This window comes from Brienomyrus brachyistius, chromosome 19 (assembly GCF_023856365.1).
Source record: "Brienomyrus brachyistius isolate T26 chromosome 19, BBRACH_0.4, whole genome shotgun sequence".
Taxonomy (NCBI): Eukaryota; Metazoa; Chordata; class Actinopteri; order Osteoglossiformes; family Mormyridae; genus Brienomyrus; species Brienomyrus brachyistius.
In genome coordinates this window covers 16108864-16135044 of record NC_064551.1, presented here as the reverse complement: position 1 = coordinate 16135044, position 26181 = coordinate 16108864, and the positions used below count along the sequence as shown (strand labels likewise).

Genomic DNA, 26181 nt, shown 5'->3' with positions numbered 1-26181 from the left:
CACAAACAGACAGGCACAAACACACACACTCACAGATATACATTCACAGGCACAAGCACACTCACATAGAGACAGCAGACTCCCACACAAACAGACAGGCACACAGACACACACACACACACTCAGAGACAGACACACTCAGTCCCACAGCTAGCACTTCCCCAACTGCCCCTATTACATCAACCTGGACCAGGAGGCAGAGTGTTGCTAATGGACCGCAGACACTGTGCTGTAATCACCATGACAGCCTCAGCCTGAACAGCACGAGCCTGCGGGAAACCGCCCAAACACACAGAGTCTGTCTGCAGAGGACGGGCCACAGAAGCTGCCTCTTCCCCAAAGCAGAGTATCAGAGGGCCTCGGGGAGGGGGGGTGATGGCGGATGGGATTCCCCCATCCAGGCATTGGTCTGAACCCAAAATCCCACCATTGAAATTTGTCATCAGCACAGGGATTACCGCCACTGCTGTAAACTCATTTTAAAAGCATGTAAATGTGAATATTCTGTTGGTAAATCTTCTTGATCTTCACAGACCTTTACAGAAATGTTCTTAATCAGTCATGAATTCATTAGCTCATGGTGCAGAAATCATTTGTGTTACATAGAATCACATCTGACGATTTTCCCCAAAGGTATATAAAATTTAACCTAACAGACATTTCAGCACAAAAAACAGATTAAGCAGAAGTAACCTTTCTTTTTTGTACCTGGATTCGATCCAGCAACCTTCAAATGATAAAATCAGTGTCTAGGTCCCATGCCACTTACTGTCCAGGCCTTTTACTATATATAGTTTAGTTATTTTATTAATATAGTTTAACAACAAAAGAAACTTCAGAAAAGCTTCCTGAGATGGACAGGCTTGGAGACGGCGTGGGGCTCGTTACCGTGGCAATACAGCCAGTCTGGGAGGGGCGGCTGATCCTCATTGGTGGTTGTGGTGAAGCAGCAGTTTCACTGCCAGCTGCTGTGAGTCCCTGATTAAAAAACACAAACATATGGATGGGATCTGTCTCAGCTTCCGCGTGTCTCCAATTAAACGTCCCGCAAGGGAGGATTAACAAGCGGGATTTCCCTTCCGCTCCATCGCCAACGAAGGATGACTAGAAACCATCACGCGGAGGGAAAAGGACGTATTTTATCTGAGGCAGAGGAAATCATTTGCGTATCTGCATGATTGCACGGGAGAAGGAGAACTTCAAAACTGCAGAAATTGTCTTGAAGTGCGGTTTGCTGTGGTCACGACACACGGGAGCTTGGAAAACTGCACCGGTTTCACTTTGTTCCTATTACAATTTTTCTATTTAACAGACACTTCTACACAAAACAACATGCTTCTGTTTTTTTCAGAAGAAAGGGTCAGAGAGTCCCTAAAACAATTGCAATTAAGGCCCCCAACTTGAAAGAACCCCTAGGATTTAAACCAACAACCTTGCGGTAACTAGCACAGCATCTTTAACCTCTAGGCCACATGTCCCCCTCACACAGCTTTCTCCCCAACAGGAACTTGAACTCCGGAATGTTGGATTAACAGTCAGACGCTCTACCGACCGAGCTAATCCTTGTCCACAGACCGCAGCTCCTCCGGACTGCTCCTTGGCAGGATCTGTGCGCGTCCCAAAAGGTGCCATTCCATAAAACGAAACGACGATTCCCAGACCGGCGAAGTCTGCCTGCGTTAGCCACAGGAGAACAAGCCTCTGGGGCATATCTGACATGGGCGCGGGCAGCAGGCATAACCTTCCGGGTAAATCTCCCCGCACTCTGGGAACACACAGGTCACTAATGTACTATAAGTATGGGTGAGGGAAAACGGGAGCGTCGCTATATAAAGCAGCATGCTACAGAGGCAACGAAAATATAGGTTTTACTGAAAGCACAGTCCACCGGTTTGTTCCGTCTGTGAGAGGTAAACAGAAGCAGGTATTGTGTCTCTCACTTTCGGGGTATCGATTTCTTTTTCTCCATCACCCGGGTCTGTTGGTAGCAATGAATTTGTTTTGTACCCCAGCCATGATGCAAGCTTTGCTCCTATGTCCAGGACGTCTGACTTGGGGAGGGTCTAGCATACTGCTACAGCATACTACAGAGAATAACATGATAGAACAGGGACTTGTACTCTCCAAAGGACAAAAGCCTCCTCAGGAAGGGAAGGCGGCTCCCAGCCCTGTGTTACTGCTCCACTCTAGCCTGCTGTTCACTTACACCAACAACTTCCCCAGCTATAGTGGTGGAGATGCAGATGTTGCGCAATTTGTACCAGAATATACCGCGCTTACGGAAAGTCTTGGGGTGCTTGCTTAATATAAAGTTCTTGGTTTTATAATAAAAATTATTGATTCATTTGTTAGCTCTATATATATATATATATATATATATATATATATATATATATATATATTTCGGGGCGGCATGGTGGTGCAGTGGTTAGCACTGTTGCGTCACACCTCTGGGACCCGGGTTCGAGTCTCCGCCTGGGTCACATGTGTGTGGAGTTTGCATGTTCTCCCCATGTCGTCGTGGGGTTTCCTCCGGGTACTCCGGTTTCCCCCCACAGTCCAAAAACATGCTGAGGCTAATTGGAGTTGCTAAATTGCCCGTAGGCATGCATGTGAGAGTGAATGGTGTGTGAGTGTGCCCTGCGATGGGCTGGCCCCCCATCCTGGGTTGTTCCCTGCCTCGTGCCCATTGCTTCCGGGATAGGCTCCGGACCCCCCGCGACCCAGTAGGATAAGCGGTTTAGAAAATGGATGGATATATATATTTCCTCTGGGTTACCCGGGTTTCCTCTGGGTTACCCGGGTTTCCTCCGGGTACTCCGGTTTCCCCCCACAGTCCAAAAACATGCTGAGGCTGACTGCACTTGCTAAATTGCCCGTAGGTGTGCATGTGTGAGTGAATGGTGTGTGAGTGTGCCCTGCGATGGGCTGGCCCCCCATCCTAGGTTGTTCCCTGTCTCGTGCCCATTGCTAATGGTATGTGCCCATGACCCAGTAGGATAAGCGGTTTGGAAAATGGATGGATGGATGGATGGATGGATGGATGGCTGGATGGATGGATATATATACACACACGCACTACCCGGCCAACTACCCGGCCAAAAAGAATAGTCACCATTTGAATTTATATCAACAAGTACTTAAGAGCCAATGACTGGATCATTATTACAGCTCAGCGACGTTATGCCGCAATAAACTAAAGTCAGCTGAATACCTGAATCTACTGACTGGCCAGGTTACACCTCCATCCATCCAGAAATCCAAAATGGATTTTTTTCTTCCCTGTTGGCATGGATATATTCCAGGACAAGGATGCCAAGATTCATCGGGTTCAAATTGACAAATAGTGGTTCAGGGAGCGTGAGGAATCATCTTCACGTATGATGTGGTCACCACAGAGTTGTGACCTTAACCTCATTGAAGGTCTTTGGGATGTGATAAAGGAGGCTTTATGGAGTGATTCAACTCACTTGTCAATACAGGATTTCAGCGAGAAATTAATGCAAATCTGGATGAAAATAAAGGGGGAGACGTTGCATAAGCTTGTGCAAACAATGTCATGATGAATGTGCGGCATAATCAAAGCCAAAGGCTAGAACCAACTATAAATTTTAAGGTAAAACGTTAATTTCAAATAGTAATAAACTGAAACCCAAATTATAATTCTTAATGAGCTGTTCTGTGTTAAAAAGTTTATTGACAATCATCACCAGGCACCTGTTAAATAGTAACACCATTGCAATAACATAAAACAGAAAACATTTGTGATTAATATTCCTTTGAGAGCCAAACTCTACAACTGAAATTAATGGCAAAATGACAAGAACGGAACTGAAAGAGTCAGTAAAAAAAAAACCACGGTACTTATCAAGAATACAACGTCTATATGAAGATATGTGAAGATCCGGTAAACACTGCTTGTCAAGGGACTGTTGTTATGGAACCACTGAATTTGGAAAATTATTACAGAATTAAGCAGCGTCCCATGTCTGTGAGCACTGCACCTGTATATAGATCTTCTGCGGCTGTGTTTATGAAGAGCAGCGAGGGGGTGTCACTTTGTCTATGCAGGGGAACAGGCCGAACAAGATGCCACAAATGTCCGTGTTAATATTAATATTAATACGCTAATATATTAGCGGGTAGAAGCCAGGCTATACACAGAAGAAACAATATGAACTGAGAGCGGTAGCAGTTATGGCTGTTTTTGATTCATAATTAATATAAACGCTCGAGGAAAAGGGAAGCTAAAGGACGTGAAGCAATAATGCACAAGACGCGCTTTTTTAATGCGCACTCTTCACACTGAAAGCACCTGCAGTGGAATGAGGGAGTCATGTGATCTTCTTTGCCGTTAGACTGGCACTCTGCTTTTCATCCTCCGCTCTGTCTGTCCTCCCCGGAGATGAGGAATCCACGTCCTCGGAAGAGGGCGTGTTTGTCCGGAAAGCGGAGCGCGGTCCTCTCACACGCTTGCCATTCTCCCCCAGCCGTTCTTCACTCGGTGAGCGGGCGCTTATTAACGCGGTGCTACATCGCGGCTTTCGTCTGCGCTGCAGGAACATTCACTTCTTGAGCGTCATAATCTCCCCCCCCCCCCCGATCTCTGTTACACGGGCCGGATGGAAGTAGCCCCTAGGCCCCTCGCTGCCGACACGGCCCCTTATGGGCTTGTCTGAGAGCACCTGGCACATCACACAACATGATATGATGGAAATCAGATAAAGCCTATAAGAATCTGTGGATAGCTAGACTTCCGCCTAACTATGACCCTAGACTGAATAGATATTTTGAAGGCAGATGGATGGATGGATGGATGGATTTAAGTAAAAAAGTAAAGTAAAAAAGACATTTTCAAGAAAGACTTTGCTGGACGATGTAAAGCCATTGGAGGACTGCGGAACAAGCGTTTGTGAAAGTGAGGAGACTGAGTGTGATCCGAAGCCTGCACACTAGAGGAGCCAAATCAATGGGGGGGGGAGAATTAAGGCAACAGCAGCCTACCTCACACATGCCACTTGGCACCAGTCGCGTACTTGTTCAAAACTGCATGCAAGAACAAGAATTATGAATTATGAACAAGAATTAGGGTTAGGGGGTTAGGGTTAGAGAGAGACCCAGAAACAGATGCTGCTGTACAACACTGAGATTACGGTTGGAAAATAAAGTTATAGGTATCAGAAGGAGCCCTGATATGCAGTGCCGCTCCTATAAGTACTACCACTCCTATAAGTGGACTCTTTACCACCCTTAGAAGTACACTCCCCACAGCCCTCAGATAGGCTACATCTACACTGATATCTGTCTGAGGAGACTTGGCAGTTACTGTCCAGCTATCGATCAAAGCTCAGCCATTATTCATGTGACAGACGACATCACATGGAGACTTTGCGATTTGATGAATCAGAGAAATTTATCAAGCAGCACCTTTGAATAACAGCATATGACAGGAATTATAAAACTGAATAAATCAGTTATTTTTCATATATTTTTAGCTAAGAACTGACAGATGCCTTAGGATAGAATGATGCACCGTTACCGTATTTACTATTCAATGTTGTTTGTAAGTAGACTTAACTGTGAGATCATTTCATGGTACCTTCATCTGTACTGTCATATCACCCCAAGCACCATGAACTTACGTGGCCTATAAAGCTGAACGTGATCCTGATGAATTGTGTGAAACAGTGTTCGAAGCAGAGAAGTGCACCAACAAACCAGAATGGGTGTGCTTGTGTAATGGGTGGGGGGCGCAGGCACTTACGAGGTCGCCCCGTGTCCGGAGGGCTTACCGTCCCCTTGCACTTTGCTCAGTGAGGCTTAGCCTCCCCCCACTCCCAAACCCTGTGGCGCATTAGGGAGGAGGGTGCCACCATCACTGCCGCCGCCGGGAGGGGAACTGAAGCAAACAGAAAATAATGGATGAGCGGTGAAATGTGGATGAATCGAAAAGAACAAATCATTGGACAAACTGAAAACGTCAAAGGAAGGATGAGGGGATGAAAGACGGAGAGGGGAAAAGAATGAAGAGATGAGAAAGCTCTGGGCATTCCGTGGAGGCGGAGCGGTGATTGGATGAGACGGGGCTCTCCGAGATCCAGAGAGCTGGCCGTGTTATCGTGATGGGGTTGTCATGGAGATGCGAAGCCTGCCCCACGGGCCAAATGGCAGTTCACCTAGGTAGAGTGCTCACAGACACACAGAGTGCTCACAGACACACAGAGTGCTCACAGACACGCCCAGTGCTCACAGACACGGAGAGTGTTCAGACACACAGAGTGCTCAGACATGCGGAGTGTTCACAGACACCTCAACACGCTCACCCGAGCAACATGGGACCTGGAAAAAGCCCCCATACACATGGCGAGAAGATCCATGAAAACCCGCTACAGATGTAACGTGCTATGCTCATCTTCAAGATTTTCAGCAATAGATGTTCCTCAGCCACCAATGCTTCGGAAATTAGCTTAAGAATCCAATTGTCCCCAGTCACTATGTCACAAACAATTGAAGTATTGTTAGTCAGAATGGACTTCAGCAGCCCCGTCTTCATATAAATAGACTGTTTGAATCCTCGCCAGCTGCACTTATTCATGCTTCCACTTAGTAGCTTATAACACCTTCATGCTACTTGGCATCAGTCACTCCAATTAATATTTATACGGTAAGTCGGTGTGGCGCACCACGCACGTTGGGAAAACAAACATGGAGAAAGCACCTAAGAACATAAGCTGCACAGAAAAACGGAAAAGTATTATTACCACAGTTCGCTACGAGAACGACGCTAAATCGCATTAAGCCCCGATAAATCGATGACAACCTTTCGCGCGCTGGCTGACCGCGACATTCTCACGACTTCGATAAAAATGTCAGAGGGAGGCAGCAGAACGGCCGTTTGCCTGGATTTCTAGTCATGTCAGATGTCGCTCCAGCCAACCGCAGCAGGCCACCTCCTCTAATCATCTACTGCAAGAGGAGGGCCAGCGAGGTAAATCCGGTATAAAGGCTCAAATGAAGTAACGAAAAACAGGCATCGCCATCTTAATTTAAACACGCCTGAACGAAAAACCTCCGTCCTAAAGGAGAATGTTTCACTGGGGCCTACCAATTAGCACCAGTTGAATCCAGTCACTTCTAGAATCTTCTATTGAGAAAAAAGTTTAAAAAAAGTTAAGCATCAGGTGAGAAACACATTGATGTTATTTATACAGAAAGAGAGCATTCGGCAGACTCCTTTACCCTCCATGTGCCCATGATGCAGGATCAGCCATAGAACCACAGGAGAAATGGCAGAATATTACCCATAATCCCGCTGAAGCCCGCATGTGGGCCGGTTCTCCGGTCCACACGGCTAGCGGATGGCTGATGTTTCAGCTGACGGTCCTGCCCCACTTCCACATCATTCTCCCCTCTCTCTCAGTGTCTGGCCTCCATCACAAGCGGCATCCTGTCCACATGACGCAGAGCCTCCGTTTACCAAGCGAGACAGAAAGAGCTCAGAGCCTGATCTGCGTGGCCCTTCAGTATGTACACAGTTTACACAATACGCATTAATCCAGCCGTGAAAATCCTGGACAAGCTACAATCAACAAATCAACTATTTGCAGATATTACAAAAGCTCGAGTGCTTCCAGAGGGACTCTGTCTCTCCTCTCCTCCTAATTTCTCCCTTTTCCTTCCTTTCTCTCTTTCTCTTTTCTTTCTATGCGTAACAGGCATGCTGACAGCTCCAGCAATGCAGCCCAGCTCTAAATGCCCTCAGGCTTACAACCCGTCTTCTTCCCAAAGACCTCAACTGTCTCCACTCTGATGCCACCATGACAGCCAAATCAAGCTGGCGCAAGGGGCGGACGTAAAAGTTCCCATTCTGAAAGTTCCCACGGTGCGTTGCAAATGCCATAGGCTCCGCCCTGTCAGTGACATCATTAATGGTGGCACTCCGAGGGGCCACTTACGCCCCCCTTTTTTTCTGAAACGTGCATTTTAAAGAGGAAAATCTTACATGTGACAACGGCTGCTTTTGAACTGTCTGTTCTTCAAGATGACAGCGGGCCAATGGAGACAATATGTGAATTATCACACAGAAAAACCGAGCGTAGGCTTCACAGCACAAATCAATATTATGTTTAATTCAGTTCAAGTCAAGTTATTTTTATATAGTGTCTTTCACAGCACGGTCACCCCACGGCACTTGACAAGAGTGTGTGGCAATTCATTACCAGATCATTCATACAAAACTGTGCATAAAGAAGGACCCAGGGCAGAGGGAGAGAACAGCAGAAGATAACAGAGGAGAGGAACCAAAAACTCCTGAGTAAAGAGAAGGGGGAATAAGCAATCTCACATGGTTTAATTAACCAACAAGCACAATTAATTAGACATATGGCATAAAGAAATGGCTAAAATGGGGGTAAAATTTCTCTCGCACGTCTAAGAGCTTTAAATCAATCAAATAGATATCAAGGTCCATTTTGAAGTGTTTATCAGGCAGTCTTTAAATGCTAACCAGTTCGAAAGAAAAGCCGCTGGGTTGTCAGGAAAGCTACTCTTCCTTCTTAATGGTGGTACATTGGTCATGACTGGACCCACCAGTAGGCCTACCACAGATCATAGGCAACTGGTCAGTCCAGCTGGGGGGAGGAGCGGGGCAACCACAGGGGACTTCAGGAGTTCCTGATAATGGCAGCTGGGGGGAGGAGGGGGGCAACCACAGGGGACTTCAGGAGTTCCTGATAATGGCAGCTGGGGGGAGGAGGGGGGCAACCACAGGAGACTTCAGGAGTTCCTGATAATGGCAGCTGGGGGGAGGAGGGGGGCAACCACAGGAGACTTCAGGAGTTCCTGATAATGGCAGCTGGGGGGAGGAGGGGGGCAACCACAGGAGACTTCAGGAGTTCCTGATAATGGCAGCTGGGGGGAGGAGGGGGGCAACCACAGGAGACTTCAGGAGTTCCTGATAATGGCAGCTGGGGGGAGGAGGGGGGCAACCACAGGAGACTTCAGGAGTTCCTGATAATGGCAGCTGGGGGGAGGAGGGGGGCAACCACAGGAGACTTCAGGAGTTCCTGATAATGGCAGCTGGGGGGAGGAGCGGGGCAACCACAGGGGACTTCAGGAGTTCCTGATAATGGCAGCTGGGGGGAGGAGGGGGGCAACCACAGGAGACTTCAGGAGTTCCTGATAATGGCAGCTGGGGGGAGGAGGGGGGCAACCACAGGAGACTTCAGGAGTTCCTGATAATGGCAGCTGGGGGGAGGAGGGGGGGCAACCACAGGAGACTTCAGGAGTTCCTGATAATGGCAGCTGGGGGGAGGAGGGGGGGCAACCACAGGAGACTTCAGGAGTTCCTGATAATGGCAGCTGGGGGGAGGAGGGGGGCAACCACAGGAGACTTCAGGAGTTTCTGATAATGGCAGCTGGGGGGAGGAGGGGGGCAACCACAGGAGACTTCAGGAGTTCCTGATAATGGCAGCTGGGGGGAGGAGCGGGGCAACCACAGGGGACTTCAGGAGTTCCTGATAATGGCAGCTGGGGGGAGGAGGGGGGGCAACCACAGGAGACTTCAGGAGTTCCTGATAATGGCAGCTGGGGGGAGGAGGGGGGCAACCACAGGAGACTTCAGGAGTTCCTGATAATGGCAGCTGGGGGGACGGGGGTGTCAACCACAGGAGACTTCAGGGGTTCCTGATAATGGCAGCTGGGGGGAGGTGGTGTCAACCACAGGAGACTTCAGGAGTTCCTGATAATGGCAGCTGGGGGGAGGAGGGGGGCAACCACAGGAGACTTCAGGGGTTCCTGATAATGGCAGCTGGGGGGAGGAGGGGGGCAACCACAGGAGACTTCAGGAGTTCCTGATAATGGCAGCTGGGGGGAGGAGGGGGGCAACCACAAGAGACTTCAGGAGTTCCTGATAATGGCAGCTGGGGGGAGGAGGGGGGCAACCACAGGAGACTTCAGGAGTTCCTGATAATGGCAGCTGGGGGGAGGAGGGGGGCAACCACAGGAGACTTCAGGAGTTCCTGATGGTAGCTGGGGGGAGGAGGGGGGGCAACCACAGGAGACTTCAGGAGTTCCTGATAATGGCAGCTAGGGGAGGAGGGGGGCAACCACAGGAGACTTCAGGAGTTCCTGATAATGGCAGCTGGGGGGAGGAGGGGGGCAACCACAGGAGACTTCAGGGGTTCCTGATAATGGCAGCTGGGGGGAGGTGGTGTCAACCACAGGAGACTTCAGGAGTTCCTGATAATGGCAGCTGGGGGGAGGAGGGGGGCAACCACAGGAGACTTCAGGAGTTCCTGATAATGGCAGCTAGGGGAGGAGGGGGGCAACCACAGGAGACTTCAGGAGTTCCTGATAATGGCAGCTGGGGGGAGGAGGGGGGCAACCACAGGAGACTTCAGGAGTTCCTGTTAATGGCAGCTAGGGGAGGAGGGGGGCAACCACAGGAGACTTCAGGAGTTCCTGTTAATGGCAGTCACTCCAAGCCCACCTAGAGCATTGGCCTTACCAGCTGCTCGCCTGGATTTATAGCTCATTCCTCACAGCTTTTAGGAGACCCAAACTGCGCAGGTTTCCCTTATAATTTCTATCTGATTTACAAAGTAAATCCCAACTCGGAACACCGTATTAGTGAAGAAATACATCAAAGAAACGACCCAGAGCTGAAGAAGAGCAAAAAAGAGCCGCGTCTTACGGTGTTAAATGATTCCTCGGGTTAATGACGCCCAGCTGGAGCTCATTTGCTGAGCTTCTTCCAGAACTACATGCACCAGCCGGCCTGAACAGAGTCAGGACAGTCAACCGCTAAAGCCAGCGAACAAAAGCAGGCACCACTGCCGGCCTAGAACTCGTTTCTGTCTGCGTTTCACATTCCGGTGTTTGTTTTTAGTCCAACTCAGCAGTTCACTTATCTACTGTTTAGAGTTTCCCGTAACAGACCAATAGCAATCTTGCATATGCCTTTTAATACACCCCCGTCAATCTGCTCATCGGATATCCTGCCATCTTGCCTTCTGTGTCCCTGGAGTCATCTTACCCGAATCATAGAACCTCTTTAGTACCTACAGACAATAGTTTAGGACAGAAACAGCTGTGTTCATCATTTCCTCCCCTGGACACCCCTACCTGTGCTAAAATCACTACTAAACAGACTATAAGGTGAAAAGGTCATTGTGAGTACATACAGACGCTGCCAGGCACTGAGCTGACCTTGAGACTACCCCTCAAAAAAGCCCATGTGGCACCCAAATGAAAGTCAGCTTCAGGAATGGGAAACGTGCAGCTCACTCGTGCAGATAATGTACTGTGATGATGTTAAAGTATCGAATGACCTGGCTTACGCAAGCTCCAAGCCTCTACTGTCCATTTAAGCTCGCTTAAATGCAAATTTAATTTTGCACAGAATCTGAAACACCCTCTCGGGGGTCCCGGCGCTACCGGCTGTCCCTTGAGAACTGTGCCACAATTAAAAGACAGGCAGAAAACAGGTGCTTACTGCACCCCGAGAGAGGAATCCAGCAGCATTTCCAGCCTCCAGGAAACCCGAGCACCGCACGGACGCAGCCGACGCCTTGGATTGTCGCAGGCGACCGAGCTTCCTGTCACTGGCATTCAAGCTCGATCGCAACCGCTGACATTTAAGTCGACTCCCCACGCAACGCGCTGGCGAGGGCCAGAGAGCAGGAGAGCGGGACACGGCAGGAAAAAGGACAACGAGATGTTTTATTATCTCAAAAAAATCCACCAAGGATGCGAAAAGAAAAGGAAGTACAACTTAAAACTCAGGATAAACAGACTCACGTCAGCTGAGTCATTACTTCTTGCTTGTTAAATCATAATGTATTAAACTTTTATATTGTGAGACGACTTGCTTTATTGACATGCACACAGTCCATTATAATGAAATATCATGCATTACATATTATACAGTGTTTCACACTATATAGATTAAACACAGGAAAATGAGCTGCTATTACAATGAATCTTTGATAGTGACACAGAGGGAGTGTGAGTATATTTTAAGGTTCTCCGTTACGTTTCCCCAAACATGGTATTCGACTTCCTTCCTGATATAGCATTTGAGGATTTACTGATCATAGCAACAACAAAAAAACCTGGAGCTTTACGAGGCTGTAATTCTGATTTTCCACGTCAGTCTGAGACCTTTGACGCAGGACACAAAGACGACTGTATCTTACTCCTCTGCAGGTTCAATAAGCAGATTAATAACAATGACGCAATATTTCTGAAAGTCTATTTTCAAATCAACACAGGAGCAATCCCTGTGGGACATCTGATATCTTAACTGGGAGAGCACGGTGGCTCAGTGGGCAGCGATGTAGCCTCAGATCAGGGCTGGGTGGCATATCGACTTTTTACGGTATAATGATATTTTTTCAAACGAGATATAGGATGAGACAATACTGTGCCCTGTTCGGCCAGAACACTGCACAGAATCTCAGAATTCAGAGCTAAAATCAAAACATTAAGGTAATATTAAGGTGGGGGGGGGGGGGATGAAGGAATCATTCTTACTTGGTTCATTTCTTTTCTAAAAAATTGCCAGATGGCTCAGAGGGCAAAAATCTCATAATTTGCAATATGTGTTTTGTTTTATTTAAGGCTAATCCCTTAAAATGAGCATCTTTCTGTTCATTAAACAGACTTCCATTGTTATCGTGTTTCTGTTTTTAAAGCTATTTGTCAAACTGGTTTTAGACTTTTGTTCCTGAATATTCACCTTCTGATCTGCGAGCAATGCCACTATCCACTATCACAGTGTTCTCATTATATCACTGAATCTGATATCACAGTCTGATTATTACATCACTAAGTCTCCTATCACAGTCTGTTTATTACATCACTGAGTCTGCTATCACAGTGTTTCCATTACATTACTGATTCTTCTATCAGTGTTCTCATTACATTACTGAGTCTCCTATCACAGCATGCATTACATCACTGAGTCTCTTATCACAGTCTGATTACTACATCGGTGAGTCTCCTTTCAGAGTATGATTATTTCATCACTGAATCGACTATTGCTCCCTTTTGTTATATCACAGTGTCGCCTATCACAGTCTATTACATCACCGTGTCTCCTATAATCTCTTTTATCAAATCAGCATCCCCTAAAACTCCTTTTTTTGTAATAAATCACAGAGATTGCCATCACTTCACCTTTTATCAGATCACCGTGTCTCCTTTTGTTGTTCAATCAATAATGAAACTTGAAGGAACACACCTAAATAAACATACATTTGACAGACCCAACATCAAAGCACTTGAATCTGAGAGGCATTCTGCGCTGCTCCTGGCTTACTTATATCACAACTGCCACGCTCAGGGAAATACACAGAGATATATGCGAAGCGGGTGGAGCAGTTTAAGTCACGCCACCAGAAGGGAATGAGCACCGTGGGCCCGCACTCGGAGAACGCCGCAGGCCTTGAGCGCACAGCGCCGGGCTCACCGGCACAAGTAGGTCAGCGTCGGCAAGGATGCACCGACCTTCAGCATTAAGGGAAGCTGGTGAGTCTCAGCGGCTCAGACACCAAGCATATCATCACACCTCCGGGCTGAAGAAGAAAGGTGGCGAGCGGAAAGCAAACATCTCTCACGCCGCTCACAATTTCGCGCAACACGGAACCCATGTAGGACATCATTAATCAGCGACGTTGCTGTCCTGGCAGACTGGCTGTCTGCACCATTAAGGACAGCCACTCCAGAAAAATCGAGTTTACTGAGACACTGGCTGGGAGGAGCACGCCCCCAATGGATGGTGAAAGGTCCCAGCGACACTGCGTCGCCGTGTGGACTCTGTGCACACGTCCAGCAAACCTGGCCGAAGACGGGTGATCAGCAGAGCTGTAACGAGGAGGAACCTTGGGAGATGGGGTGAGGCGTACGAAAGCCAGGCTGTCAGCATGCGGCCCAGAATACAGCGCATCCTATGGGGTCTGGAGTGGCATGAAAGGTCAGCAGGTCAAATCCCCGGGCCAGCAGGGTGATTTCACTGCTGGGCACTGGATAAGAGTCTCTACTAAATAAATAAAAATGTAAATGTCTGGAGAATTTGCTTATAATCACATGAAAAGTACAACTGTAGCTTTCCCATGAAGGAAGCTTCTAGAGACCGAGGGTTTTCATGACCAGGGTACCACACTCGCGTAACCACACATGAAATGGTATCCGATAGTGTCTCTACCTGCCACGACTGCACAGAAGCTATCAAGCACCCAAATGTAGCAAGACCAGCTGCTAAACGACGCTTGTGGCCAAGACACACCGTGCAAGTGGGTGGCCCGACTGGCAGGACTCCCCACAGCCCGTAGGACTCCACTGTCATGAGATTCTCACGTGGCTTCGAGGCACAAAAGGAAGTGTACGGTATCTGATTAAGCTCGCGGGGGATGCTAATCACTTGGCTCAGGGACTGGCACTTTAACAACTCCTCCGCGCGGAAAAACCGGTACAAGCTGTTCCCCTGGAGAATGTCCACTAGCTCCGGTACCACGCGAGAGAGACTCCAAAGCAGTGCTCTGTCTTGGATTCCCAGGGCTGTCCGCCATGGTTCTGGAAGGATTTCGACGGTGGGTTCAGCTGGCTTGCGGATAAATGTTAAGCCCGTCAAAGACCCCGTGATTAAAAACAGCCCGTTAATCCTGGGTTGTGCCGCCAGAAAGATTCCGGCAAAATGGCTTAATGTAAATCTAGTTGCACACAATATGGCTGAGGATGGCGCACGTTCTGTTTGGCTCACGACACTGAGGGAAAATACAGCCCCTTGTCACCAAGTGCCAAAATAGCACCAATATCAAAAAATAGCAAGACTTCAGATCATGCAGTAATGGGAAAACATGTACAAAATGTCCTTTCGCTCATCATGCAGGAAAGGACAGACTAATGCCATCCTTTGAAATGGATTCACTATTTCTCAGAAGAAACAGACAGTAACCTGTGCAAACATCAAAGGCTCCGACAGAAGACGTTTCCTCCAAAATATCTGTGGGTTTTCCCTCCCACATCCGATGGCACCGGAACGCATTTCCACAAAACGCATTCGATGTGCGCAGGAGCGTAAACATTCAGGGCTAAACGGTGAAGGGGAGAGGTAAGTACTTGAACCTTCCCACAGAGACGTGTCCATGTTTGGCTATAATCAAAATCGAAATGCATTAAAAGGTGAAAAACAGGAACTTCCTCGAACAAAGGGACAATGCTTGGGAAGCCAAATGAAAACGACTCCATTTACAGCCTGGGAAATTCCAGATGCGTGAAGCGGCACGATGACACAAAGACGTACCCTGTAGGTCATGCAGACGACGGCGAGCTGAGAGGTGGACCGGCAGTCCCTGCCAGGAGCAGGCCAGTGCTCCAGTGATGCGGCTGTTTTGCGGGGAGTGGCATGTGTAGATCATGAGTGTCACTGACAGGCCAGTGCTCCAGTGATGCGGCTGTTTTGCGGGGAGTGGCATGTGTAGATCATGAGTGTCACTGACAGGCCAGTGCTCCAGTGATGGGGCTGTTTTGTGGGGAGTGGCATGTGTAGATCATGAGTGTCACTAACAGGCCAGTGCTCCAGTGATGGGGCTGTTTTGCGGGGAGTGGCATGTGTAGATCATGAGTGTCACTGACAGGCCAGTGCTCCAGTGATGGGGCTGTTTTGCGGGGAGTGGCATGTGTAGATCATGAGTGTCACTGACAGGCCAGTGCTCCCCTGGGTCCGGCCTGCCAGCAAATCCTCACCACGTTGAGCGCCCGGCTGCCTTTGGACTTCCCCTCCTGTGGAAAGTGGAGTGAGGGTGCATTTGCCGGCACACTCCTGCCCCCCCCCCCCAGATTCCCCGGCCGCTTCGCACATCAGACAGTCTGCGATCGCGCCTTGCCAGAGCGAGGCTCCCAGGGATGGGGGCTCGACAGCTTCCCTCTGGGGTCGCGGAAATGGAGCAGAGGGCGGTAACTCGCGCAATGAGCAGCACGTCCCAGCTCTCAGTTTGTCTGGAAGGTTCTCCGCTTTCCATAAAGCCTGTCATTAGTATAAATGATGAATGCCTTTGTTTGAATTAGGGCAAGTAAACAATCAGAAACCATATTGCATATAAACTACATTTCCCACACTATGCTGTCACGATAAAAGGGTACAGCCCTGCTGGAGTTTTATACCCCACAGTACAAATAACATTATTGTACCCCCAATGGTACAAAAATGTTCCTCAGAGTCAATATATGTACCTTAAAAGGCACATTTGCCTACAGCTAAGGTACAGTTGCAAACCCTTGAGGGGACAGCACCAGTGACTGATACTTATCTGAGGGTGTATGCCATACTGTCCAATCCAGGAGGGGGGGGTTACAGGTCGTCATCGGAGGTGGGCGTGAGGGGATGCCCTCATGCGGCAGGTGGTGATGAATTCACCAGAGCTCCTACCACTGTTCCACTCCAGAGCTTCATACAAGACCCAGTCATACATGGAGGGGGGCACTTTGGGTGGAAGCGAGACATTTTTGCATCACCCCATGCAAAAGGTGGCAGCATTTTTAAATAGAAAACGTGATTCATACACAGGCCATTGGTCATGATTAGGTCATGTTTCTATCCTTGTACATAAAAGTCTTAGTCACAGCTGAATATTTTACAGGTCACTCAGGGTAACTAACTCAATGGTACGAAAGCAAAACTCCATTAAACACCATGTCACCTTCTGTCTCCACTAGTACTAAAATGAAAAGCCCCAAAAATTGTGGCAAAATATTTCATATTGTCAAGTTAATATGGAGTTCATACTGTTACATGAGTCACAAAGGTGTAACGAAGCAATGCAATGTTTTCTAGAAAGTTCTTCGGCTGAGTCATTCTCTCCAAAACGAGGATTGTCTACGTCGACGCGATGGCCTGCTCTGGAATTCCCACCTGCTTTCCCCGCCATTCAGAAAACATTCTCACATTTACAACGTTATTGCAGCGCCGTTTATCGCCTCCAAAGTGTCCCGTGGCACAGAGTCACTTCTCGTGCGCATGCCATAGCCCCCCCCCCGACTCTGTGGGAGGGCTCTGGCATCACACAAACAGAAATTCATCAGCTCGTTTGGCTGTGCCATTTACGCATAACAGTTTACCCGTTTTAAACAGCGGAGGGTCTATCTGGAGCGGATCAGGTGATGCAACATGGGGGGGGGGCGTTACCCTGGGACAGGTCAGGTTATCCAGCAGGGAGATTAAACTGGGCCGGGTCAGGTTTGCTTAATGCCCTGTGCAGGACCTAAAGCAGAGACCTTTGTCAAGTGTCGACCCGCTGCCCCAGATGGCAGGTCTGCGCGTCCGCGGGGTCTGCGCGTCCGCGGGGGTCTGCGCGGTCTTTGTGTCCGCGGGGTCTGCGCGTCCGCGGGGTCTGTGCGTCCGCGGGGTCTGCGCGGTCTTTGTGTCCGCGGGGTCTGCGCGTCCGCGGGGTCTGCGCGTCCGCGGGGTCTGCGCGGTCTTTGTGTCCGCGGGGTCTGCGCGTCCGCGGGGTCTGCGCATGAGAGTCGGCAGACAGCGGTTGGGAGAGGGGCAGAGGGTACACAAGCGTGAACACAAAACATTTTATTACCTCTCGAGCCTTGCGGTCCAAACCCGGCTCACAGGTCCAATTGGGAGCCGGTACTGACCAGCTCGTGCCTGGAATCGGGAAAGGCAGACTGAGACAGCTCCCATTTAAAGCCATTTCCGTTGTGCTGTACTGGGAAGATCTGCGCGACTTCTAACACTTTCCAGGAGAAAGCGAACCCACCCCCCCCACCTCCATGCATAACAAAAACAAAATTGCCAGCTCCTACATATTAAGATGAGAAAAACGAGGAAAGGACAAAGAGGCACTGAGCTGGCAGGGTGAGCTTTCTGCTATCGATGAAGTCGTCACATTTACGTTGTATGCGGCTTCGCATCATTTCCTCGCGGCTCCTCCGCCGGATGGGACTGACACGCGCGCGACGCTCGCAGAACCTGCCCACGCTGCACAGAAACAAGCAACTCAGCATTTTCCCACACGCCGTTGGCGGAAATCCCTTCACAGTCTCCGCTACTTTGCACCACACACACCCGCCCCCCCCCCCCCCCCCCAAGCAAATAATCTCAGGCAGGAAACTACAGTTTGCAAGGCTGGAAGTGGTCCACAACATTGGGTCCTGTGTTTTTAGGAACGTGTGTATGTATGCATACATATACACACGTGTGTGCGCATTAAAGCCTGAAACTGAATGGTGACCCAAGCATGGTCTCGCATGCTTCATACCCTCGAACTAAATGGCCGCCTGAGGTAAATCGGCGGACTTTATAAATGCCCGGATTAAGCACTTTAACGTCTAAAAATACTTTCACAATACAACGTTCACATGCAAGCAAATTTCGGAGTTCTGGCATGTAAAAGACGTTTCCGGTGCCAAAAGTGATACGTACAGCATGTATCTCTACATGCTGCAGAACCACCTAATCATGCGGATATAGGCGGCTTTACTAATCTGCCTTAATTGGCAGCTTGTTAACAAGCCCACAGAGCTGCAAACATCAGGCCCCCATTGCCCTCCTCCCTTGTTCAGGGCCCCCTCACTTCGGGGAACCAGGCGACACCCTAGTGTGTGATCAAAGCAGGTCCTCTCCCAGTCTGGGTGATGGAGGGAGCGTGCTCCTCTCTGTTTGCACCCCTCCCTTTGTGGTTGATGGAGGGAGTTTTGCTTCTCAATGTTTGTGCACCTCCCACTGTGCAGGCGATGGGGGGAATGTGCTCCTCTCTGTTTGATGGCTGCCCCAAGGCGCACGACATGACTCATGAAGAAAAGTCCACTTCAGACACTTCCCCAGCGAAGAAGCACTTCAGTTTAATGGTTCCTCAGATGGCTGCTGGTCCTGTGGGGGGGGGGGGGGCGTTGAAACCCCCCTCCCATTCTCAGAAATGTTCAAAGGCCACCAGGCGAGGCACCAAAGCCGGACACTGATGGACAGCAGGAGTTACTGGGTAATACCTGTCATACCGTTGGTCTAACCAGATGGCCCATTGATGACGATATCAGAAATTAAGTCGTTTTAACAACACATCCTTGTCAAAAAAGAACAAAAGAATCAGAATATTAACCTTGATTATCTGCCTTCAGACAGTTGCACCCATTTGCCAAATTACATATAAAACACATCGATCGGTTGCTTTACACCAAAAAAATAACAAAATCACCTGTTTTCCTGACCTTTATCAGAGCCTTGGTTATTCCTCAGTACCTGGAGGACAGTGTGATGGAGGAATAACGCGATGGATCATTGGATGGACAGACGCAGCACCGCAGGAGCTGTGTTAGCGGGATTACCCCGGGATTAAAGAGAGCTTTTCTTCAGAGGGGGAGAGGAGGCAGGTCCGCGAACCCCGTGTCCCCTCTCTGTCAGAGAACACCCAGCAAAACTGGGAGCGTGAGATGAAGCTAATGGTGATAATGGAGAGCCAAGCGGATGGCCCACATTCCGGGCAGGAATGGAGGTCAAGTACAGCTATATGTGATGGGGGCATATGATGAGTTTAAACGGTGTGTGGGGGGGGGAGATGAAAATGCAGCCGGGGGGTCACCACGCAAAGGAGAAAGCACCACTCCCCTAGGGTGGGGGGGGGGGGGGACCTCACATCTCAGGATTTATCAGCTGCGACTTCTCCCAAGTTCAGAAGAAGGAGACAGCCATCTTCAGGTCGCAGAGGCCTTCTAAGAAGCCTCGGATGGAGTTTTCCAGATCTGTTGGCAGGCAGGAGCTATTTCAGGGTGAACGATCTGACAGAGCCTGTGAAGCGCTGGCCCGGGTGCCCGACCGTCTCGCAAGGCCTGACCCGGTGCACTGCCATCAGGAACAGTGCTTACGGCCCGCTTTTAACCAAAACGTCTGTTCCCAGCCAAAGCGGCTACTTCCCTGACAGTGACAGTGCTCTTTGTGCGATAATTACTGCCTTTCCTGCAGTGTTGTGAAAGGGATACCACTCTCTATTAGTGCCTGCGTTGAAATTAATAGTGTGTGAAGACCTGCTGCCCCCCCGAGCCTTTCAACATGCAAACAAAGGGAGGACACATAGGCATGAAATACAAACACGCACTTAAGAAATCCTGTCTATGCCACAAACAAAACCTCTTCAAAGTACCAGCTTGGAATTGTGCCTAATAATAAATAAAAAATACATTAAATGATATTCAGTCGAATCCATTTAATTACACATCTTGCGAACATGTGTCCCATTCCCCACGGTATATATGATTATACATACACTTGGCGGCCAGTTTATTAGGTATGCCTGCTTGCCAAATGCAAACAGGTCGCTCCCACAAATGGCGAATCATGCGATTAAGTGTCCGGGGCCGGATACAAACAGCACAGACGGGGGGGGGGGGGGGGGGGGGGGGGGGGGGGGGGGGGGGGGAGATGTGGTGCTTCCAGCTTCTCAGAAACAGCCATTTTACTGGGATTATCACACACGAGGTGTCTACATTTTACAGATAAAAAAGCATCCAATCACGGGCAGTTCAATGGCTGAAAACACCTTGGTGATGAGAGAGGTCGGACCCATTAATGCTATCAGGGAGTAAAATCATAGCTCAGTACAGAAACGTGCAGACAGGCTTCCCTGAACGTGCAACTTGTCTGCCCCTGTAGCGGTTCTGGGGGGCTCCAGTGTACATATACATAAGTGGCTGCAGAGTGCGCATATATCGTAAATATTTATAATTATATATAAATTCTTCAAAGCACACTAATATCTATACTCCCGATTCAGCCTTTATCTTTCCTCTGCTCAAGTCAAGCAACGCGGAAGACAAAGACAGAAGGATCGGACCATTATAAGACACGTATGGGAACGGGAAACAAACAACCGACGCTACAAAATTCATTAACAAATCAATTAGCGAAGCCATTAACGAATTCATTCATGTTAACGTAGCCATTCATTATGAATCCATTCGCATAGAGGCTATAGTTTATGAGTTTAAATGCTTCAGCACCGGACAGCTCCCAAGCTTCAAACCGGGGCGAGATCTGCAGATCCTATCAGGGGTCCAACAAGACACGACCTCTCTAAAACAGGGGAACCCCAACCCTGATCCAGGCATATGAATGGGGGGGGGGGGCGGGGGGGGGATCTTCACACGAAGCAAATCTGGCGTGAGCATGCGCCATCGCTGACAGTAATTTGGCTATCATGCGGGTTTACCTGCTCATCCTCACTTCGGGAGACTTGGCGGGGATAAAGGTGCCCAAAGTGACGTCAGCTAGGAGTCCCTACAGGGAAACTCCGCTTAAGCCCGTTTATTGCTTTCAGCCAAAAGTCAGACGAATTAATGTGACCCACGAACGCCACTGAAACTACAGGCAATCAACATAAAATAAAGAAGGACCAGGGTTACTGAATAGGCCTAGCAACAAATAAAGGTACTCGTTCATAGCCAGCTCATTATGGAAATCCACTTAAAGGCTAATAGACAAGCTCCTTCCCATACGAATCCCATTAAACGCTATTCGGTGATTTACTACAAGCGCGACAATATCAAATAAATTTCGGCCAACTGTATGGCAGTTTTTTCCTCCTTTTTTGTGTGTGTTTGCTATTCTTGCACAGAGACTATATTTGACATGAAGGCTGAGTTAAACTTCCACCGAAAAGCCGTCTGGATCTCCCTATGGACGGATGTAAGCCCAGTCTCTTTTAAGATGCAGGGAAGGTAAGGCGGGGAGATACGCCAGTGAACTGCGGCTTGCGTAGGGTCTGCGCTGGGCGGACTGGGGGAGCGGCGATGATCTCCGCAGGGTGCCGGGCTGGCCTGTCAGCGGCGATGTCTCTGTCAATGGCACAGGCGTCTCCACCGCCTCTGTTTTGTCCGTAAAAAAAATCCTTGCATCCCCTTGTATATTATTTAACAGACTCGTGTTAGGAAAATCGAAGTAAGCTTTTACTTTATTTTTCTGTGACACCCCAATATAGCCCTAGACGTTATTACACTTTTTTTTTTCGTTTTAGATGCACAGCCACGTGTTTCAAATCAACCTACAATAATATAAAAGCTCCAAAGGGAAAAGCGCAGCGCCTCAGTGTAATAAATTAACGAATTACTGAGTTCATCATATGCCAGCTGCATCTTTCCGGGTCGGGGGCGAGCGGAGGGGCCGGGTTTTAAAACAGGGGGCTTATAACGGGGGCTGACCCGGCATAGGACCCGGAACAAGATCAGCTTTAGGTAGTGCTGGCCGTTTTAGTTATTATGTATTATTTTAGTAAGAACTAGGTGATTTAACATTTAGCAGTGAAACACCAATCACCCGGGGACATGATTAAATTAGTTAGCTAAACAAACAGCTAGGTATGCCAGCTAATGATTTTACCCTGCCAGATACAAAGTTCAACGTTATCTAGACAATCAATACGCCTATCTAACAGGCCACAGCAGTAACAGGTTATTCAGCATAATTTTTGCAGAACCTATGTACGCCGTATTTATCCTTGCTTGTTATCTAATTGTTTCGAATGCATTAAAATACTCGATTAGCAGCCTTGTTGTCACCGGTCGCCATCATTCAATCCCTCAAAACTGACAAGACATCTATCTGTCCAATAACCCAGGGTTATTGCTCAGGGTCTAGCGGGGGCCGGCACGATCTGAGGCTGATCTCATGCCGGGTCCTGGGCCGGGTAGCCCCCACCATAAGACCGGACACTTCCGTCAGCACCCGGCACTAAAATATCCACCACCCCCACCCCCCTCTCATTTGACGTAGTAATTAGTTGCTCGGGCGACAAGCTGGTGGCATTAGGTATTTTTCAAGCCACTGATACGAGTGACAAACACATGGTCCCGATCGCGACAGATGGCAACACATCGCAGTATAAAACAGCCGCTAAATCTCTTTTTGTCTCGTTTCAGAAACGACAGCAAAAGAATCCGAGAGATTAAAATTGGCTTAAAATAAAGAGCAGAGTCGCCTGCTGGTGACTGAATCCTGTCCAACTTAGTCATAATGTTTAACCGATGTGTAAAGCGTATCTACAGATGGTTCCTACTCCTGCTGCAAATCTGCATATAACCCTCCAAACACACATCGAGAGCAATTCTTACTGCTGTGTGACAGTAAATAATTATATCATGCATTACAATATGCAATTACCTGCTATGTTATCGAGGTGCAACAAAACTGGACGCCATGCCAAATATCATGAGAAATACTCAAAACGGCTGCTGCAAGAAGGTCAGCCAGATAAATACATCTTCACACGCACGTTGAAAATATGCAGCAAAAGCAGCGGTTGCAAACAAGCACCTGCTGATCCCGTGCCTCCATCCTGCTGGACCATCATGAGCCCTAAACTTCCCCCGACCTTCAGCATCTCCACCAGGTTCGGCACGCCAGACACCCGGCTACATCCACACCACCTCCGATCCGGTATAAAATCCCATGAAATGTCGCAGACACCAGAAAAAAAATGGGGGAAAGAGATCAAGCAGTGGATGCGCAATGTTTGGGTGAAGGAAAGACGCGGGCGGGCAGTCTGGTCCCTCTTCTCATGAGGTAGAGTACCGTCCTCATACATGCATCCGACAATTCACACCAGCCCCGTCCTTATAACTTATAACCGCATCTGGGAAACTTAGAGATAAGTTTTTATCGCAATCAGATTTGGGTTTAAAAAAAAGGCAAAAAGAGCACCGCTGATATATGGCATTCCTTTTTATACATCTGCTATAAATATGTAAAAGGTCTAAAGGTCTGTCAACTCAGGTCGGCACCGTCCGCTTTTGCAGTGCAGACGCACACAATATAATAACCATTATAATAAAACAGTACTGCGAGACAGCAGCGGGAAAGGGGGTGTACGGGGCATTAAGCGGATCCCTCTGTGATTTAATGTTGCAGTGAGGGGTCGTGCATGCACGTTGGGGTTATCTCGGGTGAAAAAGGCTGGGGAAAAGTGCTGGACAGTGCATTAAAGAGATCCTTTCGTGCAGAAACGGTGAATGAGGAGTCGTGCGTGTACTTTGAGGTTATCTGAGGTGAAAATAGAGTGGGGGGAAAAAGAAGCGCACGGAACATTAAACAGAGCCCTCTGTGCAGAAACAGTGAAGGGTCGTGCATGAACTTTCAGGTTATCTCAGGTGAGAAAGGCAGGAAAAGCGTGCTGGATAAAGGGCATCACGTTTAGATGATGCTTAAATATAATCGCACCATGCTTACCTCCACACTTGTCCCATCTGCAGAATATGAATGACGGACTGCCAGATCCACACCGACACCTGGCAGCACCTGTTCCCCCCGCGGATGCCGCCCACGCCAGCCGGCGCCCTCCGGCTGCTGAGCCCCTCCACCGTCCCCAGCCCGCCCCCCGTGTAATCCTGCACGAACCACCTGAAGCTCAGGATCTGCACCAGAACGGACGGGACGAGCACGAAGAAGAGGGTGAGCCCGAACCACACGTAGTCCCGCTTGGAGTAGTAGTCCGCGGCTAGCCACAGGTCCGTGCCCACGTCCCAGAAGAAGACGAGTAGCGCCAGCACGATCCACAGGCAGTCCAGCCACAGGCGCTCCTCCCGCGGCGGCCGCCGGGCTGCCCTCCCCTTCCCCAGGAGGTAGCGCAGGCAGGCGCTCCGACAGCCCCAGTAGCAGGACGACGTGTTGCAGCAGTGGCAGATGTGCAAGGAGCTGCCCTCGTCGGGTTCCTCACAGCCCCCCGCCGTCTCGTCCAGGTTGTGCAGCTGGGCGAAGCCGGCGACGACCCCCAGACCATCGGATTTCGCTGCCATCTTGCTCTCTGAAGTTCCCGCCCACGGCTTCCGGGACCGATTACGTCACTTCCACTACACCTGTCTCCCCCCCCCCGCTCCCCCCCCCCCCACCCCCACCCCCCCAGATTCTACCCCCCCCCCCCCTAGACCTTGGCGCCACCTAGTGGCCGGGCAATTGCTGGAATGGGCTTCCCCTTAACGGAGGTCTCTAGATCCAAGGTACTCTTCAGCATCACGGCATCCCCAGCCAAGTATTAAAAACGCGACTTGGCGTCTGGCGGCGCACCAAGCATACATGAAATAGATTATATAACATAAGCATTTTGCTTCTTTAAATGTGTTCTTCTCGGCACTTCACATGCTTCTATCCAACAGTTCCCTGTCGACAGTGTAAACACGCTGTAAAATATTACCCCCCCCCTTCTCAATACGTAATGTATTCCCCCCTTCAAACTTTCCGTTGTTGCCACCTAGTGTTTCCTTCAAAAGGTGAGCACATAACGTGATGGAATGCTGTAACCATGGTAAAAAGCGAATTATTTATAATACGTCTTAATTATAAGCACGTCGGATGCTACGCCCGATATGACTGATGTCCTCGTCAAATATTTTTCTACATGAGCCTTCAAAAAACGTAATGCCTCTTGACTTCCCACTGTCCTATTTCTGACATTTTAGTCACAGTTACTCTCCCCGCGTCGCACTTCCTCTCGTTTCATCCATATCAAAATTATTATTGTTGCTCTGTCAATTCATATAACATCAAGGGCTTTATTTTTTGTATGCAAAGGAGAGACGCGTTATTTAAGGACAAACAAACGTAGCCTGAACAGCAACATCATCGGGTGAATAATATGAAGTACATTTTTTGTGCAGCGTGAAAAAAAATAACAGAAAATAATCCAGTAGCTGCTGTTTGGTCTGCCCGCCCACTCATGCCTTTTCAATAACGGTTTATCAGCTGCTGTTCAGTAATTTTAATTAATTTGGCCGTTTCCCGTAGTATGATCTGAAATTGCACGGCACAACTGCTGCAGTGTGATGTAATGGTCCGCACTTATAAGCCGTGGGCTGAGCGTCGTGATCAGACACGGTTATTATATCTATAAATACATTTCGCTATGGAATCCCTATAAACACCATATATTTTTTTTAAGATTTTTTCAAAATAAAGATATCAAGATTATATTGCCAAATCAGTAAGTGTATAATATAAGTACACTTCTCATGGGGTGCGAATTAAAAGAACATAATACTTTGGTATCATCCCAGGACAGTTAATATGTACAAATCAGAAATGAAATAAGTGAAAAACGAAAAATGTTTTCTCAGAATTTAGCAGTTTTCAAAGTCCGGCTGCTGTTCATAATGTCAGGCAAAATGTGTAAAATTATAATTAAGATAACTCTGTTT

The 26181-nt window shown here is 48.7% G+C and overlaps 1 protein-coding gene across 1 annotated transcript in view; it reads right to left on the bottom strand.

The window, feature by feature from the left end:
• The window catches only part of xkr6b (XK, Kell blood group complex subunit-related family, member 6b), a 56096-nt gene extending 31302 nt beyond the window's left edge, over nt 1-24794 (bottom strand). The window contains exon 1 of the mRNA XM_048985675.1: nt 24221-24794. Within this exon, the coding sequence (XP_048841632.1) occupies nt 24221-24786 (566 nt within the window). The 5' untranslated portion in view covers nt 24787-24794. The remainder of the gene's footprint in view (nt 1-24220) is intronic.
• Between the last annotated feature and the right edge of the window lie 1387 nt (nt 24795-26181).